General features: G+C 33.0%; 1 protein-coding gene across 3 annotated transcripts in view; it reads right to left on the reverse strand.

The window, feature by feature from the left end:
• Positions 1 to 12,760, reverse strand: part of LOC128985729 (midasin-like) — a 180,362-nt gene that overhangs the window by 78,312 nt on the left and 89,290 nt on the right. For all 3 annotated transcript variants that reach the window (XM_054405543.1, XM_054405542.1, XM_054405544.1), the window contains 3 exons: positions 12,360 to 12,454; positions 8,661 to 8,958; positions 8,183 to 8,346 (listed from right to left, as the gene is read on the reverse strand). In XM_054405543.1, coding sequence (XP_054261518.1) covers positions 8,183 to 8,346; positions 8,661 to 8,958; positions 12,360 to 12,454 — 557 coding nt within the window. The remainder of the gene's footprint in view (positions 1 to 8,182; positions 8,347 to 8,660; positions 8,959 to 12,359; positions 12,455 to 12,760) is intronic.

The following is a 12,760-nucleotide window of genomic DNA, read 5'->3' on the forward strand; positions in this document are numbered from 1 at the left end:
GCTCAGAATAATAAGTTTTTTGGTTATTTTTACGTTTTATACATATTCAAGAAGCTGAAACATGTCTTATCTCAATGTCTGTCTGTCACGACCCAGGAGGCATTATACGCGGCCCTCTTCTGAAAACGAGAGTACCCATAATGATTTAAATTCAAATGATTTTAATGTATTCAGTGGATTGGGGAGAGTGTCTTTAGCCATTTAAATATGGTCTCACTACTTTGTATACAATTATGACGTTCAAAAACACAATTTTGTGCGATTTTTGTCGAGTTTCCTCCCAATGTCTATCAACAACGTATCTATGAAATAGCAAACAGCTGTTTGGATCAAGATTATATTTTTCTAGCTGTGACTGATATGTTTATATTAAATGTTGTTTACAAATACCGCAACCTTTTTCGATCACGTTTTGAAATCAAATCTAAACCACGTGAGAATAAAAACTTTTTTCCCCTTACATAACGGATTTAACTAATCGCAAGTGCAATCATGTAACCGAACCGTAAATGAAATTAAATAACTACAGTAGACTCCCTCTAGTTCGGCTTTGGTTGGATCGGCCGCCTGATGGTCCGGCCTGGTCTCAGGGGGACAAGTCATATCGTCGCGGGTGAATGACCTTCGACAGGATTAAACTTGAATGTTTAGTTTCCGGCCATAGAAGTAAACAATTCTTGTCAGTTTAGTTGATGGGTGCTTCTATGGGTGTATTGTTGCATATTACCTATGTAAAACTATGTTAGATAACCTCAAAAATACCAAAAACATTTAATAAATAGTTTTTCTTCAGTCTAATATGTTGAAATTGCAGTGTATAATTAAATATTTCGGACCATTTTTTGCGGTAGATTCCCCCATTATTGTTTTTGAAACACCCAAGGTTTATTTGACAAAAAGAAATTAAAGCAAAACAAAGAAATACATATCGTTAGCTTCAAGGTCAAGCTATACGCTTGTACTGACAATCATCTGCTCTTTGGTTTTTGTTTCTCCCAGAATTTTTTCATCCGAACATAGGATGTCTAGACTGAACAGTTGACCAAACTGAATTTCAGGGACTTAAGGGGGGGGACGTTAAAAAGCATGATCTTTGGTACAGATAAGGCAATACTTTTAAGTGACTTGAACATGGGATAGTCGGGCACACAATATTTGATCCTATAACGATTTATAACTTGTTGTCTGCTCCCAAAATATGTTCGCTCTCTGATTCTACACTATGAATTTAATCAGCAAGGTACAGAACAAAAGGCAGGTTGGGAAACTTTATTTCAGTAATGCCTGATTTTTCTGTGACTTAAATGAAAATCTGGACACCCTGGAACGGGTCATCACTCTCAGCCACCCACAGAGATCGAATGAATTTACAGGTTATGCTCTTTGTCCATTGGGATTTTACTTTCTGAACAGCCCTGATCAGATTTAGACTGTTGGTAAGTACAATTTTGGTTGTTCAGATTAGAATACTCAAAGGTTTAGTGCACAGCGTATGAAATCAGCTAAACCTAACCTAGCCTAACTTAACCTAATATCAAACGTTAAATGCCAAAGCCAATTACACTTACTTCCTGTATACCACTTGATAATAGGGGTGGGCGAGTACTCGACCTTCGAGTAAATACTCGACCTCGAGTCGAGTAGTAATTAATTACTACTCGAAAAATCGAGTTGAGTAGTTATAAATAGTGCCACTTCACGATTTTCTACACCCAGATTTAATAAATTATATTTTGTTTTGTGTTGATGCCTTATTTAATCCCCATTCCTACAAAAAACAACTATTCAATTCAATTCAATTCAATTCAAAACTTCTTTATTCTGTCACATGTAAATTGTTTACAAAGAATAGAGTCAGATCTAACCTAAATTATACATATATTTTTAATATCTAAAAATACATCCCACAGTTCTTAGGATAATATATACAACATACGTTACACACATCACTCCAAGAAATCGTGGAAAAAAATAATATAAAATAACTACAACTGAGTCTTAAAAATTAATAAAAACACACAGTAATTACTATATCCTAGAATAACCACGTGCAGCAAAGATTTTTCTAATTATAATTTTCAGGTATGTCTTAAATATAATAATTTTGACTACGAGAAAAAATGTTGGAGAGAGTAAAACGTTGATTCAATCAAGTATGCCTTCAATAGTCTCAAAAACTTATTTTGGTTTTTTTCCAATTTAATATTTCCTGGGAGGCCATCAAAAAATCTATTTCCTACATATGTTGTTTTCTTTTTGAAAAATTCCAAATTATGTTGTTCTACTAAACGATGAGCTCTAGTATTATAAGAATGTGTTGTATTGCCAATCAAAATCCTATTGCCAAGTAATGTAAATTTTATTGTTTCATAAATGTATAAACTGTAAACTGTGAATATTTTTAAATCTTTAAAAATATGTTTTACAGAATCTTTTGATTTTAAATTAAACATTATTCTTAAAGCTCTTTTTTGCTGAATCAGAATTTTATCCATTTTCTTCTTTGTTGTTGATCCATATATACAAACACCATAAGCAATATGTGAATGTATTAGAGCAAAATATATGGATTTTAAGGTTTTAATATTACAGGAGTAGACCAGTCTTCTCAAAGCATATAGACCACTTGAGGTTTTATTCATAATATGATTAATATGGTTGTCCCAAGATAGGTGTTCATCTATAGTCAAGCCTAAGAATTTGATTTCATTTAAGTGATTTAGTATTTCATCTTCTAGGAATATTGTTGGACTTATTCTATTTTTTGCTTTTTTTGTTGAAAAAGATACAAAACTTGATTTACTGGAGTTTAATAGCAGATTTTTACTATTTAAAAAGTCTTTAATCAGTGATAAGCCAACGTAGGATGATATTTCTATGTTCTCTTTATTGTTGGCCGAGACAATGACGTTGGTATCATCTGCATAAAGACACACTTTTCTATTTCTATCCCCCATCATTCTAGGTAGCCCCTTTAGGTAACATAGAAACAGTAATGGGCCGAGAATAGATCCCTGAGGGACACCGTATTGGATTGGTAATGGACGAGAATTAAATTTTTCTTTATACATAAACTTCTGATGATCTGTAAAATACTCTATTTCTACATATTGTTTCCTTTCTGTGAGGTAGTAGCAAAACCAAGCCAATTCTGTACTTTTTACACCTAGAGAGCTTATAACTTGGATCAGTTTGCAGTGCTCAACACTATCAAAAGCTCGGGACAAGTCCAAAAAAATGCCAACGACTCTTTCACCTCTATCAACAGATTCGATTATTGACTCAACAAACTCAATACCGGCTGTTATAGTTGACTTATTTGGCCTAAAACCATGCTGTTCATTATCCAGCAACATGTTTGATTCAAGGTAGTTTGAAAATTGGTTGAAAACAACTTTCTCAAGGATTTTTGAGAATACTGGAAGCAGTGATATAGGCCTGTAACAATTAATATCTTCTGGATTACCTTTTTTGAAAATTGGAACTACTTTGGCAGTTTTGAATTGTTCGGGGAACACTCCTGTTATCAGTGAATGATTAATTATATGAGTTAAAGGTGAGCAGATTAATGGCAACGCTGTCTTAATGGTTGATATAGGTATTTCATCATTGCCTGATGAGGGTTTATTTTCAAAAGATAATATTATTTTTTCAACATCTCTCTCCGTGACAGTTGAAAATTGAAAAGTTGTATTTAAATGTGTTTTAAACTGAGTATTTGCTGGAGGCACTATGGTTATTTTAGGAACTATTAAATCTTTTACAATATTGACAAAAAATATATTAAAAGTTTCGCAAACATCAATTGGATTTGTGATATAACTACCTTCGTGCATCAATTTTATATTTGTATTACATTTTGACAATTTTCCCAATTCGGAATTAATTAAGTTCCAGGTAGTTTTAACTTTATTTCTTGAGTTTGTAACTTTTTCCTCAAAGTAAGTTTTTTTATTGTTAATTATATATCTTTGAAGTTCTTTTTTTCTTTTTTCTAATCTGAATCTTAATATTTTTGTCCTTGAGTTTTCTGAATTGAGATTCTAAGTGGACTATTTCAGACTGTTTCAATTTTGATACATCGTCAACCCACTTTTTTTGCTTACATAGGCCTTCTGTGACAAAAAGTTTCGGAAAATTTACCTCAAAATGATACTTAAAAATATTATAAAATACATTATACTTAAACTCAACAGTAGAATGAATAACCTGAAACCAGCACTCTGAACTTAAACCTCTAAGAAAAGTTTCTTTGTTTCTTTCATCAAACTTTCTTACTTGTTTTTTTATGAATTTTGGTTTTTTGTAATCAGGAACTCTCAGTTCCATTAACTGACCGTCATGATCTGAGATATGAGTAATTAACCCAGTTACTCTTAAGCTATGAGAATCTATATTTGTAATAAAGTTGTCTAGGGCTGTGCTTGAGTGCTCAGTCACTCGGGTTGGAAAGTTAACTGTGTATCTCATGCCATAAATTGTTAAAATATTAATAAATTTGGTATATTTATCATCTTTTTTTAAAACGTCTATATTAAAATCACCAGCAATAATAATTGTTTCAAATTTTTTACACAGAATGTCTAACAAAATTTCAAAATTTTCAAAAAATTGGTCTAGGTTCAAGTAATTAGGAGATCTATAAATACACCCAAATAAAAATGTAAGCCTGGAAGTACTGATTTCAGTCAAACAGAATTCAAACTCTTTTTCAATTAAAAGTGGTTGAACAGAAGCTAAGTTAATACACTTAAAATTAATACACTATCTAACCTCATATAGGTTAGACCAGCTTAAACCAAATGTTCAACAAACACCCATCGTCATTCGGCAGAGCTAACAAGAGGACTACTAACAGACTTTCACTTTCCTACAACAGTCAACAATACGTCTCGATAACGATACAGTAAGTTGAAATTTGAAATAAAGCATTGAATGAATCTATCGAATTGCAATAGTCAACAAGGGAGTCTCGTGACTAGTATAACAATGGCAGACGATTCTTGAAGATATTATTTAGTACAATATCAGATTTAGTTTGAACTGCCATAAAAATATTTTATACCAAAATATAGAAATAACAAAATACTTTATACCAAAATATAGAAATACAACAAATAAAAATAACCTGTTGTAGCATAATATTTTTTCACATTAATCGGTATTAGTGTTTAGTTTTATAAACCGATAAGTTACTGCAAGGAACATCGATGCATCTGAATGACGCAATCTCATTGGGTCTTGGCAGAAAGAAAAGATCAGTTCAGTTCCACTTTAAACTCAGTGTTGCCAGATGGACGATAATTGTTGTACTTATACAACTGTGGTATTGGCGTAAACAAACTATAAGTATAATTTATTTTCTAATCAGTTTACATAAACATGATTAAAATTAGTCAAACTATTATTTTTTTTACGAAATAAAAGCTATAGCAATTTTATGATAATTTTACCGACATTCACCATAATGGTGTAATGATAAATATGGCAACGTCAGTCCTGCAAAACAGCTGTTTGATGGGAAAACAAAGCAGAAGCAGAATGAGTCAATGAGCAGACTAACTAGAGAGAGTGAGGGAGAGGGAGAGAGAAAGAGAGCAGATATTGTGACAGCTGGCGTAACAACAAAACAATGGATTGGAGTGATTGAAGTTATATCAATGTCAGTTTTGAATGTTTTTACTTTGAAGTGAATTTGTAACTGAAAAGAATATTTATTTTTTAGTGGAAGTTTAATAGAAAGTAAAATAAACATATTCTGTTTGTGATTTTGATTGTGCAATTTTCAATCTGGTGGCAGAAACATGACAACGACAGTTTGAATTGTAACTTAACCTAGAAAATGTTAGTATGATAATATTTTTGTTGGGCATCACTCACCTTATTGAAATCACGAGAACGTAGTCCTTGTCATGTCACAATCATACACAGTTCATTGCACATAAAAATATACAAAAATAAAAATAAAAATAAATCCAAATTTAAAATATCAGACAAAAGTTCTCAACACCGACGTTTCGCCGCACCAAAATCAACGTGCGGCGTTTTCAAGGTTATTCCTCTTCTCACGCAATCGTTGTGAGCGCCTAACCATGACTGACGACCCCGGTGGTGGAGGAGGGGGAAGTTTAAAGAAGATAATGCCATCAGCTGTTCTAGATAACAGAGTCCCCCCTCCCCCTCCTCCACCACCGGGGTCGTCAGTCGTGGTTAGGCGCTCACAACGATTGTGTGAGAAGAGGAATAACCTTGAAAACGCCGCACGTTGATTTTGGTGCGGCAAAACGTCGGTGTTGAGAACTTTTGTCTGATATTTTAAATTTGGATTTATTTTTATTTTTATTTTTGTATATTTTTATGTGCAATGAACTGTGTATGATTGTGACATGACAAGGACTACGTTCTCGTGATTTCAATAAGGTGAGTGATGCCCAACAAAAATATTATCATACTGAAGTATTGACCTCACCTAATATACCATGTCGTTTAGGACTAGAAAATGTTAGTTTATAAAGAAAGGCCAAATAGGCTATACTGGGCTACAGTGAAATGTGTTTTATTTTAAATTAAGTGTTTAATGTGGGATTTCATTTCGAGACAATAGGCCTACTATGTTTTTGTTTGATATTTTCAGTCTATCAGAGACGAGTGACTTGATCATTTTTATAAATGTACTGAGTGAGTGAAGAGGATAGCCCTAGTACCCATAACCTTAAAACTTAAAACAAATGAAGTGCTTATCTAAGTGATTATTTTAAAATACCTAATTGCATATTGATTTTTTTAACTTATGATACAATATGTACCTAGTTTGATATTAGTTTTCTGTTTTATAAATAAATTTATTTTTATAGCTTCTGTTTCTTATTTGAATTGAAATTATTCTTACCAAAATTACCTTAGTCTTACTAAAAGTTACCTTATTAACCCTAGCGCTGGCAAACGCCGGATATAGGGCGCGAACGGCCGCGGCCGAAATGGCAACGCCGGATATACGGTGCCAATGCAGGTGTTGTGGTAGGCCTATATATAATTTTTTTTTTTTTTTTTTTTTTTTTTTTTTTTAGTTTTGTTTGCTTTTTAGGGCTACTGTTGTAATAAATAAGGTAAATAATTCAAACCAGAGTACCATGGAATTATATATTATTTAAGGTGTACGGTTTTGTACATGACCTGGGTTGGATGATTATTTGGTACTAGCGCGGGGGTACGATCAACATAATAATAGGGCTAGCAAACAAAATACACAAAGTAAGCTATATAAACTATATATTTTTGGAATCAGCACAAAATTTACTACAACTTTACAATTTACCTTATGATGATAAGTCTAACCTGCACTTAGCTACACGACGGAATATAAAACATTTTATAAAAAACTAATAATGCCTAAAATTAGGAAAAACTAAAAAAAATTTTTTTTTGGTAACCATGTAAACCACCTATATTATTGTTCTTTGTTTTATTCTGAACAAAATGATATATAATAATCCATAATTATGTTGCTATTTCTTTAAAAATGATAGTAGCATGGTAGTAGTATGATAGTGCTATGCTATTGCATGGCAACGCTGGTGGCGCTGCCTACGGATTGACAGGCAAAGCTCTCTCAAACCGCTTAATGCTTTTTACTATGCGGTTGGCATTCTGGGTATAGTAGTACGTTTTCTGTGGTCTAGGCCAGTTTTTTTATCAGGCCTAAGGTAGGAGGTACTAATAATTAGTAGGCTAACCATATAACTTAGAAAATTTGGTATAAGTACTTAAACTACCTACTGTATTTAGGTCTAGGCAGGGTTTAGGCTAGGATGAAATTTGTTTCAGCAAAATGCTGCGAACTCTCTGCAAAGACAAAAACTAAGTTGACTGTAGAAAAAATATTATTCAATAACTTAAGCATTTAAAACAAAAAGTTCCAGTAGGCTAATATTACATTTGTTTGTACATTACATCTTTCAATTTTATTTGTAGAAAATTTGCCATAGGCCTAGCCTGCAAAACAATGTAAACCTAGCATTTTTAAGTTGTGAATAGCATGATGCTAAAAATACTACCGCAGCCTAAACCCTGGGCCTAGGCCTACTTAACGCTCAACTACTCGACTCGACTCGACTCGAATTGAAAAATCACTACTCGCCCACCCCTAAGACCCAAATGAAGAAAAGTTAAATACACCACCAACCTTGATTGAGATTGGCCAGACGATATCGTTCTCCCCACCGGAAAAGATCTCGCAGAGTGATGAAACCTAGTTTACCAGCGAAAGTAGCACTTCCTTTCCTGTGAAGTTGCAGGTCCGACATTACAGAAACTAGCTTCTTACAGTACGACATCGGCATTGCACATCTACAGATAATAACAACATTAACAATCATACAATCACTGATCTTGACTGATCAAAAACTTAAATGCACAAGTTTTAGCCCTTGTGCTTAACATCCATAACCCCTATTCTAATCCATACCTAAACTAACTTGCACACGGAAAATCTTAATGTCTTATTTTATTCTTTTTATTTTACATACCAACGGACAACTCCATTTTTACATTAATACAACACAACAAGATGGAAACAATATTCATAACAATATTGAGAAGCGTCAACAATGCGAACAATGCATATGTCAGCCCACTTCGTCAAAAGACCCGATTGATCTTACCTTTGATGCAAAATAGTTTCCAACTCTGGCCCTGGAATCTCATTAAAATGCAGTTCAACAAATCTGTTCCTAAAAGCTCTAGAGAGCATCTTTCTTCCTCCGTAGAGTCCGGGGGGGTTTTGGGTAGCAAACAACTGGAATCCCGGATTGGCTTTGACTGTATCCTGTGTCTCTGGGATGTACAGTTCCCGGTTGTCATCCAGGACTCTGTTTAAAGCCTCCAGGACATCAGTCGGAGCCAAGTTTAGTTCATCCAAGATAATCCAGTGTCCTTGCCTCATCGCTTGTACAAGAACACCTGGAAAAAATATAAATAAAAATCAGAACCTTTTTTGCCAAAAAGTACATAATGTGCATAATGTAAAACTTCCACCTTAGTTTGAAGGTGTTGTGTAATAGCTGATGAATTTTAAACATTCGTGGATATTTTTTACAGAAGAAACAGGATTCAACAATAAAAACTGATGGGTAGGACAAGATATAATTTGTATGAAACACGGATAAGCTAAATTGTCCATACTTGAGATTTAAGAATATCTGATGGCTTCTTTTTGTAGTTTGAAGGTTGTCATTACCCCAATTAGGCACACAATACAGTATGTGAGAATAGAGTAAACAATTCTGTAACAAGCTGGCAGTAGGGCTTATCCGTCTTGATAACAGGAGAGCCTATGACGAAAGAAAAAGTTTGGGCTAAGTTTATTAAAAACTCTTGACAATGTGAAGTTTTCGGGGTTAAAACACACATCTTTTGTTGAGAGCACAGATCTGAATATGAAGGGTATCCATGGTGGTAGGACCATTTAAAAATACCTTCCAGAACAAATTAAAGCTGAAAAAAATATTTTAAATTTTCCAAAAACACAAATTTAAGATTCTACAGTTCTGTCGTATCCTTAGGACGCTTCCTCATTAAGGTCGCAGCCACTGGGTGGTAGCTACCGTCCTGTTCAAGTCGCAGCCACATTTATCCCTTCACACACAGTGGCTAAGAAATTCTCGATACAAAAGTACTCTGTTTCGGGTCGTATAATTCATTAGCCGAGATGGGATCCAATTTTTTGCTTTTTCCTCTTCAGAGATTTTTCCTTTCTTCCTTGGTTTACCAACAGATTTGGTAGGCTTTTACCTATTGCTAAGAAACTTTTGGTAAAATCCAGAAATGAATTGCCCTATATATTCATAGCGTTAAGAAGCAACTAAATGTAGCTTAAACCAAACATCAACTCCTAAATAAGTTACACTAGAAGATCAAACAATGCTAACACCACCAATAGGTGAATTCTGATTATTAGATGCATTAGGTCTAGGTGATAAATAATGTTTAGGGGGAGGTTTAGGGGATGCATTAGGTGTAAATAATCTTAATAATTTAAAAAATGTTGTTAGGATTGTAGACTATTTTTTTAGGGGTCTGCGGTGCACCGAAAAAGGTACAAGCTTAATTACCTTCATCGGTTTGGTACAGCATTTTATGCGGTACAAAATCGGTTCAGTACAACCTATTATAATAATAAACTACTTTCAGTTTATTCAACGGCAGTTGGTAGTTGGTTCCGAGCATAAAAAGGCTGACTTTAATTTATTACTAGCGTAATAATTATTTTGATATCCCAATTATATTTTATCATAAAAATAATAGTTTTTATAAACTCTAGTCAGTATTTCCGTATTTTACAACAGTAAAATGATTTTTTTTTTCTAATAAAATATTTACAAGACACAAACTACCATGAATTACTTTCTTTGAAAATAATCTTGTAACAGCTATGTTTTTTAATAAAGAAATATATATTTTTATTATTTTTGTCCACTAATTCTTTAATTGTTTCGCTATACAATTTTGTTACCAAATGGAGCAAACGGGTGTTTCAAGAGGGGAGAGAGAGGGTCTATGAACTTGAATGCCTCTGGGCCTAGATGGTGAGAGTGATTTATGGTTTGTTTACATCCCACTGCCCTTCCATCCAAGAAAAAGACCCTGCAGTTTCAAAAACATTGACTTACAGTTTAAAAACATTCACTTGTGTTTTTAATTAGGGAACTAGTGTCTCTGCATTATGTTTCCAAGTTGGCATTTAATTTTATTTTCTATTGATTTAATATAATCTTCTATATATTAATTAGTTAAGAGTTCCTTTTAGGGTACCTAATTAATTGTGATATAAACAATATCTTGACTTGAGTTTATGGATTTTTAGTTCTTTTAATTAATTAGTTATCAAAATCAGTTGTTTTTAGATTTCAATCTTTTGCTGTGCTGTAGGTCTATCTATGCTGTATGACATATGCAATTTTTACAATCCTTACTAATTATACCGTAAACAATGTGTGTGTCAAATACTATTTTAGAGTTTTGTAGTAAATCAGTTTACACAACATCTTTTCTTCGATGAGTTCTTGACTTGCCATGTCATGTTGCTTAGCCTATTACTTTTTTAGGCCCTATAAAAATAATTCTTATGTAAAGCTGTAGGCCTACTAATGCCAATAAGAGATTTATGTATTTATGATGCTGTAACTAATAATGCTATTGCAAGTGTGAGGTTTTGTACTCAGGAGGTTAGTAGGGAGGGAATGAATGATACATATTGCATTGTGGAAACGTAGAATTTATATTTTCTTCTTTCTTGCAGTTTTTAAGCCAGTCAACAGGCCCTAAAATTGTGATATGTATGTTATTTGCTTTGTTTTATAATCTTTTTATGTTAAGTTATATTCAAAACTTTTGTAATTTAGCCATTCTTAGTTATATCAATAGTTATAAAAATGAGGAAGAATGTCTTGATAAAAAAAATTGTATTTTCTTCTTTCTTGCAGTTGAGGCAATTCCCAAGCTGTAAATAAGATATAAAAATGAAATAATATACATTAATATTGTTTTTTTTCATAGTTTATTATCAAGTTATATTATAAACAAAGATAGAAGTTCAAACAAAAAAATTCATTAGTAAACAATTTTTGGCTTGACCCAACCCGAACCAAAAAAAGTCTGGCCCTCAGACCCCAATTATCAAGGCAAGTACTTAACTTAGTAGTAAAATAGGTGAAGCCTTTGTCTTAACTTTGTTCATTTCTTGACACAGCCCTGTTAGAAGTAAAGGTTTTAATAATGTGTGGGACAGTAATTAATTGTTGTTAGAAAATCATTAATGTAGGATACAATCCATTTTCATAGTAATGTCTTTGAAATTTAAAATAATGGTTTCAATCTGAGGAGAAACCGCAAAATTACTGGTAACCGCGTACCGTACTGATTTTGTACCGAGAACCGAGGTACAAAATTTGTACCATACCGAACCGTACCGACCTTAAATTTTCTGTACCGCAGACCCCTTATTTTTTTCCAAGATACTAGCTTTAAACTTGTTACTGATGTTGGCATTTAATAATTTTAAATCCAAATTTACTCTTTTGAAGAAATTCTGTTATCCAAAATGTATGTAAATTATTATAGCCTATATTTACATCTTGTTAATTGAAAATAAAGTTAAACATTTAATAAGAAATAATTCTGTTCTTCCTTGTAGGCCTAATTATAGAAAATAGCAAAGAGAGGGATATAAATTTTTAAAAATCAAATCAAATCATGTAACAATTGATTATTAGACGTTTGCCAGAAAGTTGTTTTAATATCTTGTTTTCTGACTGGACAGTGGACATACTTACTTAGTAAGTAACACAAACAATTGTTTTTACCTTCTCTAAACACAAGACGGCCAGTTTCATCAGCACAATAAGACCCAATGTATTCCTGAAGATCTGTGTGTTCATGGTTGTTGATTCGAACACATCTGTAATACATTATTTATTACAGTAATCAATAATCACAACAGCAGAAAGGATAATATTGATACAATTACATACACAGTTTTGCACTTTTCAAGAATCTTTTATTGAGCAGCAACAAGATTTATCTACTACTTTACCCTTAGCAGCTGAAGGAATAACTCATGAAGCAATGAACTGGCACTCAAAAGCAGAACAAGTTTGTAGAGGTATTTTGAAAACTCAGGTGTAAGCATTGTTTGATGCTTCATCTTATGTTTCCATTCCTCATGAAAAAGTCATAAAAAATAAATAAACGGTATCAGCATCCT

The sequence above is a fragment of the Macrosteles quadrilineatus genome, unplaced genomic scaffold, assembly GCF_028750875.1.
Source record: "Macrosteles quadrilineatus isolate MER2022 unplaced genomic scaffold, UCM_ALF_1.0 Scaffold_2__2_contigs__length_208266976, whole genome shotgun sequence".
In the NCBI taxonomy this organism is placed as follows: Eukaryota; Metazoa; Arthropoda; class Insecta; order Hemiptera; family Cicadellidae; genus Macrosteles; species Macrosteles quadrilineatus.